The 16,303-nt window shown below is 38.0% G+C and overlaps 2 protein-coding genes across 3 annotated transcripts; both read left to right on the top strand.

The window, feature by feature from the left end:
- The first annotated feature begins 355 nt into the window (after positions 1 to 355).
- LOC127423236 (growth/differentiation factor 10-like) lies at positions 356 to 7,059 on the top strand. Of its 2 annotated transcripts, none has more exons than XM_051667376.1 (3): positions 356 to 401; positions 2,686 to 3,560; positions 5,913 to 7,059. In XM_051667376.1, exons 1-3 carry the CDS (start codon positions 377 to 379, stop codon positions 6,102 to 6,104), a joined length of 1,092 nt encoding a protein of 363 aa, XP_051523336.1. In that variant the 5' UTR covers positions 356 to 376; the 3' UTR covers positions 6,105 to 7,059. The 2 variants fall into 2 exon arrangements, with proteins under 2 accessions (XP_051523336.1, XP_051523335.1); XM_051667375.1 differs by lacking the exon at positions 356 to 401 and adding an exon at positions 1,184 to 1,583.
- Positions 7,060 to 7,529: 470 nt separating this feature from the next.
- On the top strand, positions 7,530 to 10,218 carry LOC127423246 (growth/differentiation factor 2-like). Its single transcript, XM_051667392.1, has 2 exons — positions 7,530 to 7,923; positions 8,225 to 10,218. The coding sequence occupies exons 1-2, from the start codon at positions 7,578 to 7,580 to the stop codon at positions 9,085 to 9,087; spliced, it is 1,209 nt and encodes a 402-aa protein (XP_051523352.1). The 5' UTR covers positions 7,530 to 7,577; the 3' UTR covers positions 9,088 to 10,218.
- The last annotated feature ends 6,085 nt before the right edge of the window (positions 10,219 to 16,303 follow it).

The raw sequence follows: 16,303 nt of genomic DNA, 5'->3' as shown, positions 1-16,303 counted from the left end.
TGGTGTTGTAAGATGTGGTGTATAAATGAAAACTTTTTTTCATCATCATTCATTATTGGGGCAACCTTTAACACAAAGTAAGGGCATGTAAAGATCAGTGTGAAAAGACAAACCTAACAGCGCTGAACAGGGCAGCTGGAAGTATTTTAATGGCTTGTCAGCACCTCTTTCACAGGGCTATCATTGTAATGATAAATGCCAGTGTGTGTGTGTATATATATATATATATATATATATATATATATATATAAGTCAGTGATTTTTCTAAGTAAACTATCTTTTACAAGAAAGACATTATTGGTGTGTTTTTTTCTTCTTCTTTTTTTCTATGTCCTCTATAAGGGACATCAGGACTAAGTGCATATGTTTGGACCTGATGGGGAGACGCAACACGTTAATAGGTAATAAATAAAAATACATTCCTATAAAATATGAGATATTCCAATGAAACTTTATAATTAATAGTCTCATCGTTACAAATAATGATTACAAATATTACAAGACAAATACAAATAGGCATACAACACCCATTTTTGCACGTTTACACAAATGTGTAATCAGGACTTAAAGATTAAATAAATAAAAAAATCATTTAATAATGTGTTTAATAACATAGTTGAGATATATGTGCAGTGTTTGGTTTATGTACAGTATTGTTTTAGTGTAAGTTAAGATTTCTGTGCCAAAATGCTGCAAAACACTCAATTAAACACCTTAATACACTGCTAATTCATATGTCCTAGTTTGCATACAAAAAAACATATAAACATCTTCCATAAGCATTTTTTCTGACATCAGCGTTACAGAGGACATGTTAAAGAATATTAGCCTTTTTATACCTAAAAATTGAGTTGTGGACTATTCTTAATAATTGAGTCATGATATCCTACAGAGGACATACAATTAAATATGAGTGAATGAATATGAAAAAATGAATAAAATCCAAAAATGTTTGGGTCCCAGGAGGTTACATACATTACTGTATGTAGGCTATATTATTTCCACCATGCAGCACCAAAGCCTTAGAGTTTCTTCAGACCTGAATGCATTGTACATCGTTTAAGGATAATGCTTTAACGCAGTGCAGCCTCTCGTTGGCTGGCTGCCGGGCGCGTCATCATCTGTCATTGCTTTAGCCGTAAGAAGAAACAAGTGTATGAGCTTCTAGTAGTTCTCCACCAACATTACGCAAAGGGGATTCTGCACTCTAAGAGGCTTTTTTTATATATCAGTCCTTCTCAGACGAACCCGAGCTTTCATCTATCAGCCATCTACCATTTGGTCTCACTTTCATCATATGTTTTAAGTTTAAAGGGATTGTGAGGTCAACATTGCCAATATGGCAACAATATGCGTTGCGGCACAAATCTTTATCTGCCTTAACATCGTAAAACTCTACTTAGTGAACTCCTCTGAACTAAACGGAGATACACCCGCCACAGAACCGTCATTTCACAATCCTGATCTGGACATGATGACCATTAATATGTACAGAGTTTATGATAAATACAGCAAGAAGCATCAGCATCATCATGGTCATCAACAGAACGTAAATACTGTCAGAAGCTTCAAACCCGTCCCAGGTGAGTGTAATTAGCAACTTATAAACTTTACAATTGTTGAAAATTGTGCTGAAAAGCGTAGTTTGAGTTGAAAATCAGCCGCATAAGGCGCCGTTCAACGGACCGCGTATTTGCATCCTTCTGCGCTGTTTATCTTTTGTTTTGATTTTTTTCTAAGAGAAGATGCGCGGGCGGACGTCTTTGACCGCTGCGCCCTATTTTCCCCTCGGTTTTTTCAGCGTCTTTTACTATAGCGCCACGTTTTCAGTCACCGTGTAAAGTTAAATAGAACGTCAACCTTTAAAAACGCCTCTTGAGACACCTGTGTTCTGTTCTATTTGTGGCGTTGCGTCTAGCTTTTTTTGGCGCAAGCACGCGTTCAGTGTGGACGGTACCTAATGCACGTGCTTCATACTCTGATTCCTCTTTAGGCTACTTTTAATTACATCATAGCAAACTCTTAATCATTTTCGCAACTATGCTTTTTTGACAGGCTATGTTTTAATGATAATTATGTTTGATTAAACAATAATAGCGAAATTAGATGTCTAATTAATTAATTATTCATAGATTATCCCTTGAGTAGATGACAATGATTCCTATTCTCCATTTAGTGAATATTTAAAATCCATAGTGCAAAATGCACTTAAATATGAAATATCAGTTATATATGCAAGGTTATAAATGAATACATTATTCAGCAACTGCAATTTTTTTTTTTTTTTTTTTTCCAGTTTTAGTGCCTATATTTTCTGAGCTGCTAAAGTTCCAGTGGAGGTCTCTATTAAAACACAGAGGGTATTAGTGGAAACAGAAAAAAAAAAGAAAGAAACCTAGAGAGCTGCTCACTAAACACTACCATATGGTCAGAGACTGATTAAGGAGCATTTATCTTTTTATTAAGCTACCTCGTAAGCAGCAGAATGTGGTTAGATATTAAATCTAGAATGTGAAAAACGTGTTGTTTATGAGGATGTTGTCTAGAAACTTTACTGGTCAATCACATGCATTCAAAATTTCACTAATTTATCCAATAAGTTTTATATTGACAGGAGTATAAAACCCAAAGTAGTTTGAACAGCAGCAATTACAGACTGTTTTCTTTTCAAATGTTTACTTTCAGAGCTCTCCCACCATAGGGTTTTGTTCAACTTCAACCTGAACTCTATCCCTGATTCGGAAGTGATCTTGACTTCAACGCTACACTTTCTTGACCAGCAATCCCGTCAACGGCCATGGCACTGCAGACGTTCCCGTGGCGCCTCATGTCGCCTTCAGCACCTGCAGCCACTTACCATGGGGCATCTCATCATTAAGGGCACATCACCAAATGCTGCCATCCCTTGTCTGCTGTGCAACATCACATTGTCCTCTAACAGAAAGGGGCTATGGCAGATTACTGATGTATCATCAGCCATCAAACATGCCAAAGCTCAGGGTGAGCTCTTGATTACTGTTGAGTTTGACTTTGGGGACAGGTACCAGAGACGCCAGCATCACTTGTCTCCTCAAAGCTTGCCATTTATTCTTGTATACACCAACGACATTGCCATAACAGAACCAAACAGTGTTGCGATCAGCCTGCAAAGATACAGTCCATCTCCAGTGTTTGAGGAGAAAGGGACCAAGCCTCCCTCAGCTTCCTTAAGTTCTAGAATCAGAAGGGAAGTTGATAACTTGCAGAATAACTATCTACCTAATGTCCACTACAACGATCTTAAGAACAGGGAGTTATGGGACAGTACCTTTTTTGCGAAAAAGCCCAAAGTCTTGCCAAAAGGCCAGGACAATCATGACAGGTTGAGAGGATCCCAGAAGCTCAGCTTTGACGAGAAGACAATGAAAAAAGCTAGACGCAAGCAGTGGAGTGAGCCACGAATGTGTACGCGCCGTTACCTGAGGGTGGACTTTGCTGACATTGGCTGGAGTGAATGGATATTAGCTCCAAAAGCATTTGATGCCTACTACTGTGCAGGAACCTGTGGATTCCCAATTAAGGTCAGGGAATGGGCTAAGCTCAACCACTTACACATTCACACTAATACAATGAAACCATTGTCATTTTTGAGTACAAACTCTTCAAAATTAGGGTGTCTATAGAGTTTACGCTGCGTCAGAGAAAGCTGCATTGATACAATAATTTTTAATAAAGATTCTCTACGTCATAAGCATGAAGAGGACAAACACATCGAGCAACCAAAAGTTGAAAATATAAACACACTCTGATGCAACCACTGACCAATGGGAATTACAGGGAGGTGGTAACTATTGTGCTTTCGAAAATCCAATTATTCCTACTTGATTTTAAACCGATCCAGCACTTTCCAAATACTCAAAATGGACCCTATGTATTACTATCCATTAAACAATCTATTTAAAAAAAGCATCCTTATTTGTAGTACTACTGTATAGTGAATGTAGGATACATTTAATAAGATGACAACACAAGAATTTCTAATATCTGGTGCACATACACTACCGGTCAAAAGTTTTGAAACACTCATTCTTTATTATAATTTTTCTTCACATTTTAGAATAATAGTAAAGTCATCAAAACTATGGAATAACATAAATGGAACTATCTGAATTATGTTGTGACTAAACAAAATCCAAAATAAATCAAAACTGTGTTATATTTTAGCATCTTCAAAGTAGTCACCCTTTGCCTAGAATTTGCAGAAATGTACTCTTGACATTTTCTCAATCAACTTCTTGAGGTATCACCCTGGGATGCATTTTAAACAGTTATTGAAGGAGTTCCCATCTATGTTGGGCACTTAGTGGCTGCTTTTCTTTATTATTTGGTCCAAGTCATCAATTTCAAAATCTGTTTTTTTTTTTTTTTTTTAATTTAATTTAATTTTTTATAAAATTTTAGTTAGTATGATGGCACAATTATATTTTTGTCTACAAAACTAATTTCAAACATTTAAGCATACGCCTTCAGATCAAAAGATTTTTAAGATCATGAGAAACATTTCAGTCAAATGTTTCAAAACTTTTGACCGGTAGTGTATGTCTAGTAGAACATAAACCAGAAGTGTATTTGATATACACTCACTGAGAACTTTATTAGGAACACCTGTACACCTACTTATTCAAGCGATCATCTAATCAGCCAATCATGTGGCAGCAGTGCAATGCATAAAATCATTCAGATGCAGGTCAGGAGCTTCAATTTATGTTCACATCAACCATCAGAATGGGGAAAAATTTGATCTCAGTGGTTTTATTATTTCTATAACTGCTGATCTCCTGGAATATTCACACACAACAGTCTCTAGAGTTTACTCAGAAAGGTGCCAAAAACAAAAAACATCCAGTGGGCAGCTGTTCTGCGGTTAGAAATGCCTTGTTGATGAGAGAGGTCACCGGAGAATGGCCAGACTGGTCATAAGCTGACAGAAAGGCTACGGTAACTCAGATAAACACTCTGTACAATTGTAGTGAGTAGAATAGTACCTCAGAATGCACAACAAATCGAACCTTGAGGCAGATGGGCTACAACAACAGAAGACCATATTGGCCACTTTATTAGGACAACAGTGTTCCCAATAAAGTGCTCAGTGAGTGTAGTTTTCCAATAGTTGAATTGTTTGATATAATTGTCCTAAAAACAACATTTGACCATTATCTCAATAATGCAGTACTCTTTTCTTAGTAGTTCCCTTAACCAGGGGTTGTTCTAGGGTAAGTGGGTATTCGGGGCATAGCCTCCCAGATAGCATAATGCCTTGCGCTGAATTTGGCAACATTACCAAATTCGGCCCAACATACCATGTACCATACGGTCCCAAAAAGTCACTTGCCAAATGATATGGGACCCACAACAGAAAGCAGCCAAAACTCACCCATAACTTTCCTGTGTCCCCCATATCCCCAGAAAGCAGCCGTTATTGGACCACAACTACACCAGAATGCTCAAATGTCAGCCATGCCACAGCCAAACAAATTCCACACCTTAAGGCTATATATCTAAATACAGGGTACTTAAAAGAGTTTCCAATATCTCATGAAAACAGACATTTTTGACCGTTCACACACAGCCAGAATCTGAGTCGTAAGCGCTGTTCGTGTATGCACAAACATGAGTGCTGGAAAGCAGCCGCCAATAAGACAGCGCATGGATAGCGAATTCAGTCAGTGATTGGTAAGAAATGAAAGAAAGAAAGAAAGACTGGTATCATTCATTCATATATATGTACTGAATATATTACTTAATATTAGTATATTTAGTATCAACTTGATTCCGAAGCACTGGTACTTTTGACATCACTACAAGATATTCAGGGCTTTGCACCCTTACCGCCACCCATGCCTCTAACTCCTTTTTCCCTTAATGCCATGCAGGTTGTTCATCCTTCAAATCATGCAACCATCCAGAGTATAGTGAGAGCCGTGGGAATAGTCCCTGGAGTTCCAGAACCATGCTGCGTACCTGACAAGATGAGCCCTCTGGCTGTGCTGTTCCTTGACATAAGCAGGAACATTGTACTGAAGGTCTTCCCCAGTATGTCTGTGGAGACCTGTGCCTGTCGATAAGCTATTATGGTAACTAATGGACATAGATAAATAGACATCAGACTTAAAAAAAACACAATGAACTCAGCCCAAGGAAATGGGGAACTGGTTAAACTTTCCATTCTACAAATAATGAATCTTTTGATATCTGCAAATAAGACCTCAACACCTCAAAACAGTTTTGATTTGGATCTTTTCACACAAACGCTCTATCCTTTTTCCACTCTTTCTATTTTAATGAATTGTATATAATCCTTATTGTAACATTTAGTAAGCCAAACGGTTTTCTTTTTGAATAAATACATGGCAAATTGACAAGAACGTAATGATTTAAACAGATTTCTGTAAATAAATTCTTGTTATGTGTCTGCATTGAGGGTAATTTGTTTGGTCTGTTGGCATGTAAGTTAAAGTTTAACTTGCTGTAGAATTTACGAGTGCAATGGTGCACTGCAGAATCTTGCATGTAAAAGTAAACCTCAGACCATTTTTGTTCATTTGTGAGACGGACAATGAGGAACTTTCAGCATACTGCTGCCATCTAGTGCCTGGTGACGTTTAAGGCCCTTGTATTCTAACATTAACGACAACTTGCATGCTTTTTTACCTTGTGAGGCCAGACCAAATTAGTTATTGATAAGTCATAGCTATAGAACAAGTTATAAAGTAATCAAATAAATTATGGATTCATTATTGTCATAGAGTTTGCAGTAAAGTATATGTCTCAGAGATTTTGTCAAAAATGTGTGAAACTTATCAGAGTTTTGTTTTTTGCTATTATAAGTCATTTGTAATTATTTTTTCATACTGTATTACTTGTGTTTTTATGCAAAAGATTTCTTCAACCACTGTTGTTTGATATAAACAAATTTTCTGTGAAATCCTGGAGGATTCTTTAGTGTACAAAGACCTATTATGATTATTAGAATCTAAGAATGTTTGCAATGACAGGGCAAAGGCCTCTAACCCATTAAAGTATTACACAACTAGATTCCAACAGATTCCAGCATTTTATTTTATTAGCGGATGGGCAACATAAAAATAGAAACACTGGAAGTACTGGAATCTATAATGTTAATATTTATCATAGCTGAGGCTGATTCACTCAATCATGATCTTGTATATACACAATCATATTTACAACGATAGCACTGCTTTTGTGACAGCAGCCTGAAATGTGACCCTGTGAATACAGAAGGGTTTGGCAAAATCTTACTCATTAGTTCCCAATGTCTGTTCCCAAAGTGTTTATAGAATCCTCATTAAATGCAAGCTTCCTCAAGATAACAAAGCTTAAACTAAGACAAGTTTTCAAAGATAAGAATAGCTGTGCTGCTATTTCGGTTCCCAAAGTGTGTGCTGCTTAGTGTAGAGCATGGGAGTGAACTTGAGGTTCACTTGAGGAACCCCAATTTCAAAGAATCTTCTACAAAAGAAAATCAGATGTAAAATTAGAGCAGAAATTCACCTAACCTTTTCATCAACTAAACAAAGATGCAAGGTTTAAAATATCTGGTCCTTCTGGTGTGCATCAATTTTGCTGCCACAGTTGGGCTTTGTATGGGGAAATCTTTGGGTAAAATCCCCCAGCTGGAAGATACCAAGTTCATTCAGGCTGAGGAACAATACCTTGAGGAAGAAGACACCATGAATTCTAAGTTGGAGAGCTTTTTGGGGTTCATGAAGGAGGATTTTTTAAGGAAGCTGAATTTATCAGGTGTGCCGCAAGAGCACAGGAAGGTTCAGCCTCCTCAGTTCATGATAGAACTCTACAATAAGTATGCTTCTGATAAGACTTCCATCCCTCGGTCTGATGTCATTCGGAGCTTCGTCATACAGGGTAAGCTTACAATCAGGTAGATAGCTACATCTCTGATGACAGGACATTGCTTATTTGCAGCTTATTGGTTTTTGCAGTTCCACGGTCAGAAATGTTTACCATGACTGAAATCATCATAGTTGCTGTGAAATTTCTCCTCTTGTGTTCCATGGAAGATAGAAAGTTATACAGGTTTGGAAGAACGAAACGCAGATTAAAAAATGGCAGCAGAATTTTAATTTTTTTTTTGTGTGAACTAACACTTTAAAGATAATATTCCTGTCACAACTATTTCAAAATTTCCATTTTATATCCTCTACAGATGTGACATACTCTGTTCGACATGGCAACAAAACAAAACACAGACTGCTATTCAACGTTTCTATCCCAAATCACGAAGAGATTACATTAGTACAACTAAGGCTATTCACTCTCTGGGAAAGAGGTAAAACCACCAGCAACAACCTCTTCACTTCCATTAATGTTTATGATGTACAATATGGACAGAACACAAACATTTTACACCTTCTGGATGAGAGAGATGTAACTGAGGCCAAAAACACATGGGTGGCCTTTGATGTGACTAGGGCCATCCGGAGCTGGAATGAATGTGGACACTGGGCAGGTGAGCTCCAGATAGAGATCGAACAAGACAGTGAGTCTCTTAAAGATGGATGGCTTGAGATTAACCTGGGTTTAGAAGACAACACTTCAGCGGTTTTAATTGTGTTTTCGGATGATCTTGGGAATAGAATGGGAGAGTCAATGAAAGAAGTGAAGGAGATGCTTCTTCATGAGAAAGAAGGGGTATTATTGGGTAATCATGTTCTTGTGGACCAGCACCCGAGGAGAAAGAGGAAAGCAAAGAACAATTACTGTCGGAGAACATCACTGAAGGTGAACTTCAAAGACATCGGATGGGATAAATGGATTGTGGCCCCACCCGAGTATGATGCTTATGAGTGCAAAGGGGTGTGCTATTTTCCCCTGACATATGATGTAAGCCCCTCCAAACACGCCATCATCCAAACTCTAGTTAATCTGAGCAATCCGAAAAAGGCAAACATGGCATGCTGCGTCCCAACCAAGCTGGACCCGATTACTGTCATGTACCAAGAGAAAGGTGTCATCACGGTGCGACATCTCTATGAGGAGATGAAAGTGGCAGAGTGTGGATGTAGGTAGTGTTTAGCTGCTTACAGATCTGTATAAAATATTTTTGTAACCTAAGCCTTTTTTTATCATTTCCATCTGTCAAAGTTATAATATTAAACAAGATAAATAATGATTTTTAAAAACCTTAAGTTACACTGTAGGGGTTTAAGTCAACTGCCATAACTTAATTTTTAAATAGTATTGTGTTTTTTATTTCATTTAAGATTACTTTAACTGAGAATATAGGTCTAATCTATACCTTAAAATTTTACTCTTTCTTCTCTTCTGTACATCTCCTGTACTCTCCTGAGCCTACAAAAATTGGCTTTGTTGTTGTTGTTTTTTAAATGAGATGTGTATATAATCAATTGTCTTCACCAACGTACTCTATTGATATGTATTTTAGTATATATATTTTCATATGAATTTTTTATGTTGTCTAAATCAGGGGTTTTCAAACCAGGGTTCAGGGACCCCCAGGGGACCGCAAACGGGTGCTAGGAGGGTTGTGGAAAATTTAAGAGAGAAAAAAAACAATTCTCTTCATGTTTATTCATCTAACACTATTCTGATAGTGGGTAGAAAAACACTGACAACTTACAGTACAACTTACACACAAAGTAAATGCGTTCCAGATTTTTTTTTTTTTTTTTTATGCTTTAGCACAATGACAGTAAGTCAATTAATTAATTTCGCAAACACCATTTTGGCTTATAATACCACACTTACTATTGTTCTCACATGGTTAAATGGGACTCTATTCATAAAAATAAAAAGCTGCTTTTATATTTTAAGAAGAGGTTCATAATGGGGGTCTTTGGCATCAAAACATTTGAAAAACCCTAAAAACCTAATTGATTGTAATTTGTTTTAGCTTTAACAAAACATTCCCACTATTAAAATAAAAATGCAATTGCAAGGAATCATGTATCAACAACTATTTCAAGTAATTTCAGTTACACTGTAAAAACATTGGGCAAGCTCATTTGAGGTGTGCGATGAGTGCGCTCTACTGGTGGAGCTTTTCAGTTGGTTAAAGCAATTCAAAGGTTTCAGATCCTAATCTATAGTGCATTCAGTTTTACAATGTTTTGCGGGGGATGTTTGTAACATTGAAAATATCAAAATGAATAAGATGCATAATCCTCAAACAATAAAGAAAATCTACTCTTGTACTGTACATGACTTTAACTTATTAATACACATACACTTAGTCCTTGCAAGACTCTGATAGGTGAATTTTTAGAAGTGAGAAACAAGTTTTAGTGCTATTTCATAATTTACTTTTAAAACAAAAACAGCCATGTCAAAGTGATACTTCCGTTAGATTGAAAATAATTCAGTGTTAGATAATAATAACTTTTAATAGCACAATTGCCATATTTGGCTCTCCTCACTTATCCTCTACTTCCAGCTCTAAACATTTCCTTCCATTCCTACCATCAGATACACTGGACAACACTCCAGTCATCTTAGAATGAGATTTCCAATCACTGATTCACCACATGAAATCACCAGACAGAATTGCATAAGACACAGAGCATTACAAGATCAAGCAAGATTAACAGTGTAGCACCAATTAGTGTTGAGTGTGGAGTTACATAACTTCATCCTGTAAAAGCAGCGAGGGCCTCTAAATTTGAATGCTTATAAATATTTACAGTAATGCTTTGATTTGTTTAGGTAAATACCAGAAAGGAATGGCAATTCAGTCTCTGTATAATGCATGTAATGTACAGTTTTAGATGCCAGATTAGTTGTTCAAGTGATCCTCTTTCAGAAAATATTTATAATGCACTGACGATTATACAACCAAATTCTATTTACCGGTATTGAGTTTATTTCCTGGGTAAGAAATGTCTGTTGCATTTTTGTGTAATGAGATTTAAAGATGATGTTGAAAGTCCTAGAAACCTCAAGTGTACAAAAGGCATTGCTGCCTGTCTCAGTGTTCATTGAAAGGTCACCTGTTAACCTGTGGATTTACAGTATGTCATTAGCCTGGACCGAGACATTACTTTTAAAAGCCTGACCTTATTTTCCGCTTGCTGTACTCCTATGCTGTGCCAACAACAAGGCAGAGAGGAATATAATCCATAAGAAAATGTGTAAAAATTCACAACAATAACGAATTTCCAGATTTTCAGACTGTTTGCAATGTTATATTGTTTAAAATTAGGGATGTCTCAGTACCGATACTGGTATCAAAATCGGGTCCGATACCTGCTCTTGTACTTGTACTCCTGCTCGTAAAAATGCTCCAATACCAAAAACCGATAACATCTAACGTATGAATGTCATTCCGTAAACATTCAGAGCACAAATTAAATTCATGGTATGTCCTAGTGTGTAAAGTCCAAAACCGCAAATTGTGCTAAACCACAAAGGCTGTGATTTTATGAGATAAATATATAGTTTGCATGTGCTGCACACTTCAAAGTCAATGTGTGGAGTGTGGTGCCAACACCGGCTGCTCATACCTTTAAAGCTCCTTGTCTTGTACACGGAAAACACCATCATGAGCATTGCTGTTTGTAGCAGATGACAGCAAGCAGAGCGCTAATTCACTTAGCATGAGGCACATACAGACTACACATTTATTTAATTAAATATCCATATTGTGCGGTTTGATAATAACGGGTGCATTCCAGTGCATCTTACAGCATGGCTATCATGATTGTTCTCCCTTCAAAGTACCTTTTCGAGGCTGATTTATTCCGATCCAGAGGTGAGAATCCACTGTCAAAAACGTCTCCGATTACACATGTAACCTCGGTTCCCTGAGATGAAGGGAACGAGACATTGCTGTAAGCACTATGGGGAGTGTCCTTCTACACTACCTTGTTGAAACCCTTATGCAATCACGCCAATCCTCTGATTGGCAATGGTGTCTGAGCTGCACCCCTTTAGGCGCAGGTATATAAGTATATAACAGTATATAAGCGGGCACTCAGTCACCATTTCTTCAGAATTTTCTGACTGAGGGAAAAGAGTGAGTCACTCGTATTATAAAAGTAGTAGTGCGGCCAGCTTTTGCAGTGTCTTGTTCTCTTCATCTCAGGGAACCGAGGTTACATGTGTAACTGGAGATGTTCCCTTTCGATTCAGTTCACTCGACATTGCTGTAAGCACTATTGGGAACGATATCCCATCATGCCGCACTACGTGATATTACACTCCCAGAGTTATAACATTAAATAGAGATATTCATAAGGAGTCACAGGCCACAGGCACAGACTTATAAGTCATTTTTAAGTGTATATGAATAGTCCCAGATGGAAATTAATGTAGTCTGGGATCAATATGAACCATATAGATACAGGTGCATCTCAATAAATTAGAATGTCGTAGAAAAGTTCATTTATTTCAGTAATTCAACTCAAATTGTGAAACTCGTGTATTAAATAAATTCAATGCACACAGACTGAAGTAGTTTAAGTCTTTTGTTCTTTTAATTGTGATGATTTTGGCTCACATTTAACAAAAACCCACCAATTCACTATCTCAACAAATTAGAATACATCATAAGACCAATAAAAAAACATTTTTAGTGAATTGTTGGCCTTCTGGAAAGTATGTTAATTTACTGTATATGTACTCAATACTTGGTAGGGGCTCCTTTTTCTTTAATTACTGCCTCAATTCAGCGTGGCATGGAGGTGATCAGTTTGTGGCACTGCTGAGGTGGTATGGAAGCCCAAGTTTCTTTGACAGTGGCCTCAGCTCATCTGCATTTTTTGGTCTCTTGTTTCTCATTTTCCTCTTGACAATACCCCATAGATTCTCTATAGGGTTCAGGTCTGGTGAGTTTGCTGGCCAGTCAAGCACACCAACACCATGGTCATTTAACCAACTTTTGGTGCTTTTGGCAGTGTGGGCAGGTGCCAAATCCTGCTGGAAAATGAAATCAGTATCTTTAAAAAGCTGGTCAGCAGAAGGAAGCATAAAGTGCTCCAAAATGTCTTGGTAAACGGGTGCAGTGACTTTGGTTTTCAAAAAACACAATGGACCAACACCAGCAGATGACATTGCACCCCAAATCATCACAGACTGTGGAAACTTAACACTGGACTTCAAGCAACTTGGGCTATGAGCTTCTCCACCCTTCCTCCAGACTCTAGGACCTTGGTTTCCAAATGAAATACAAAACTTGCTCTCATCTGAAAAGAGGACTTTGGACCACTGGGCAACAGTCCAGTTCTTCTTCTCCTTAGCCCAGGTAAGACGCCTCTGACGTTGTCTGTGGTTCGGGAGTGGCTTAACAAGAGGAATATGACAACTGTAGCCAAATTCCTTGACACGTCTGTGTGTGGTGGCTCTTGATGCCTTGACCCCAGCCTCAGTCCATTCCTTGTGAAGTTCACCCAAATTCTTGAATCGATTTTGCTTGACAATCCTCATAAGGCTGCGGTTCTCTCGGTTGTGCATCTTTTTCTTCCACACTTTTTCCTTCCACTCAACTTTCTGTTAACATGCTTGGATACAGCACTCTGTGAACAGCCAGCTTCTTTGGCAATGAATGTTTGTGGCTTACCCTCCTTGTGAAGGATGTCAATGATTGTCTTCTGGACAACTGTCAGATCAGCAGTCTTCCCCATGATTGTGTAGCCTAGTGAACCAAACTGAGAGACCATTTTGAAGGCTCAGGAAAACTTTGCAGGTGTTTTGAGTTGATTAGCTGATTGCAATGTCACCATATTCTAATTTTTTGAAATAGTGAATTGGTGGGTTTTTGTTAAATGTGAGCCAAAATCATCACAATTAAAAGAACCAAAGACTTAAACTACTTCAGTCTATGTGCATTGAATTTATTTAATACACAAGTTTCACAATTTGAGTTGAATTACTGAAATAAATGAACTTTTCCATGACATTCTAATTTATTGAGATGCACCTGTATACACAGAATGTTTTATTAACCCTCTCACAACATGGTTGGAAAACTAGGTTTTATTTCTAATGGGAGTGCTTATGACTTTTAAAGGAGCAGTTCAACAGCATATAATTAGGTGGCTGTGTTGATTATAGTAGGTAGCTCACCCGTAATAAGAAATTGGTCTCACACACTTTTGACAGATCTGGACCAAACTCCAGGCATGAGTTGTCAGTTGACTAGTATTTCTATCATCTCCGGAAACCAGGACTGATTGGGCCATTTCGGCACAATTAACAGAACTGATTCCATATCCACTTGGACTTTGCTGATGACAGAATGAAGGAGGCGCACCAGGGGAAAGGCATACTTGCGTTTTGTCAGCCATTTGTAAGCCAGCACGTCCACACCCAACAGGGCTTGGGACATGGAGTACCAAAAGGGATAGTGGGCATTCCAAATATTTTCCAAATACTCATCACTGACTGAGGATGAAGTCTCCATTACCCTGGTAATGCTCTCTGGTATGACAACAGATCCACTACGAAATTCAGATGACCCGGGACATGTGTCGCACGCAATGAGAGGAGATGATGGCCACTCCATTGGAGGAGGCGTTGTGTCATGCTCATTAACTGTGGCAATCAGAGTCCTCCCTGGCGATACTACTGTTGTGTTGTCCGAACGACTCAGAACATGGTGACTCACAATGTCAGAATGAAAAGCTCTCAAAGCTAGAAAGACAGCCAGTAGTTCTAGGCAGTTGATGTACCATGCCCGTTTTGCACCTGTCCAGGTGCTGAAAGTCGGGCGTACATCGCACACCGTGCCCCAATCTGTGCTGAATGCATCTGTGGTCACCACTTTTCTCCTGAAAATTTGACCCAGCATAACACCCTGTTGGTAGAAGTCCGGTATTGTCCATGGTGCTAGAGCAGCCAGACAGTGGCGAGTCCCCGCAATGCACATGCGCCTGTGGCTTGAGCCAGTACTGGAGAGGTCTCATGTGTAACAGACCTAATGGTATGATGGCGGATGATGCCCCTATAAAACCCAGCATTCTCTGAAATGATTTCAGTGGCAATGTTTTCCCCAGTTTGAACTGAGACAGACACCGAAGAATGGTCTGTACGTGCTCGTTCGTGATCTTATATATACTGTATATATAAAGGATACAGTAACTCCAGCTGAAGCGCTGTGGGAAGCAGGTAGGAGATTCAATGAAGTGCCACGTTGATCAAAGATAAGCATCTGAAGCAAAGAACCCATTTACCAAGAGCGTCTTTGATGGCGATGTGGAGAACTCTTCACCGGAACACACAGGGTAGATTCGTAAGTCTCTCGGTGCAAGTGCTGACCACAGGTGATGAGTCATCCTGTTCGTGTCTTGCTGAGAATTTCCGTCCGCTGTAAGTTTATCTCGACGGCGAAGCAGAGAGGGCTCCAAGACGAAGACGAATTTTGCAGTCTTGAAGGAACAAAATTCTGAAGAAATGGTGACTGAGCGCCCATTTATATAGGCTGACTGCTTGCCTAAATGGGTGGGGTTCAGACACCACTGCCAATCAGAGAATTGGCATGATTGTATAAGGGTTTCAACAATGTTGTGTAGAAGGACACTCCCCATAGTGCTTACAGCAATGTCAAGTGAACTGAATAGAAAGGGAAAACAAAGACACTGAAAGGATTTCCTCCAAAATAAAAACTAAATTTAAATGTAAAAAAAGCATGACAGGAATATATTACTACGGAATAGTTATGTAATATTCACTGTAAGTTGTAATTTAATTATATTTAAGCAATAAAGTAACTTAAATGTTGTATTTTGGATTGTGTTTTGAGGTTCTATATAAAAGCACTTCATTTGATACAAATAATACAATATTATGTTGAAAATGTATTGTTTTAATGAATTCATTCATTTAGAAAAAATCAAAATAAACTGCTGATATGAAATTCAGAAAAAAACAAACAGGTATCTGTATCTGCGAGTACCAAAAAGGAAGTATCTGTACTTCTCTGTACTCTTTCTCCAAAAAATGGTATCTGGACATCCTTATTAAAATGTTTTTTTTTATTATTCTTTTTTTTTTTTTGCAGAATTCTTTCACAGTCTCAAAAACAGTTAATGATGGAAGAAGGGCCAAAACATTAGTAAAGGAGCATAATAATTAATTTAATAACAATTTTGTCTCCAATATTATGAATAATTCTGCTTTCCCCAAAAAACAATTTGTGTGTCTAAGATTTATTAAGCGAGCTTTTATTTATATAGTCTTTTTTAATTAATTACATGTCATTACGCTGCTGTGTATTTAGAGATTTTCATACACTCTGCAATTTTTTCAATTATTGATTTTTGTCTGTGATCGT

Source organism: Myxocyprinus asiaticus, chromosome 32 (assembly GCF_019703515.2).
Source record: "Myxocyprinus asiaticus isolate MX2 ecotype Aquarium Trade chromosome 32, UBuf_Myxa_2, whole genome shotgun sequence".
Lineage (NCBI taxonomy): Eukaryota > Metazoa > Chordata > Actinopteri > Cypriniformes > Catostomidae > Myxocyprinus > Myxocyprinus asiaticus.
The sequence above is the reverse complement of the archived record's forward strand: the minus strand, read 5'-3'. Positions and strand labels throughout refer to the sequence as shown.

Coding starts and splice junctions, on each gene's coding strand:
- LOC127423236 (XM_051667375.1), top strand. CDS start 1,340: ATGGCAACAATATGCGTTGCGGCACAAATCTTTATCTGCCTTAACATC. Junction 1,584..2,685: donor AAGCTTCAAACCCGTCCCAG/GTGAGTGTAATT, acceptor GTTTACTTTCAG/AGCTCTCCCACCATAGGGTT. Junction 3,561..5,912: donor CCTGTGGATTCCCAATTAAG/GTCAGGGAATGG, acceptor AATGCCATGCAG/GTTGTTCATCCTTCAAATCA.
- LOC127423246 (XM_051667392.1), top strand. CDS start 7,578: ATGCAAGGTTTAAAATATCTGGTCCTTCTGGTGTGCATCAATTTTGCT. Junction 7,924..8,224: donor TCGGAGCTTCGTCATACAGG/GTAAGCTTACAA, acceptor TATCCTCTACAG/ATGTGACATACTCTGTTCGA.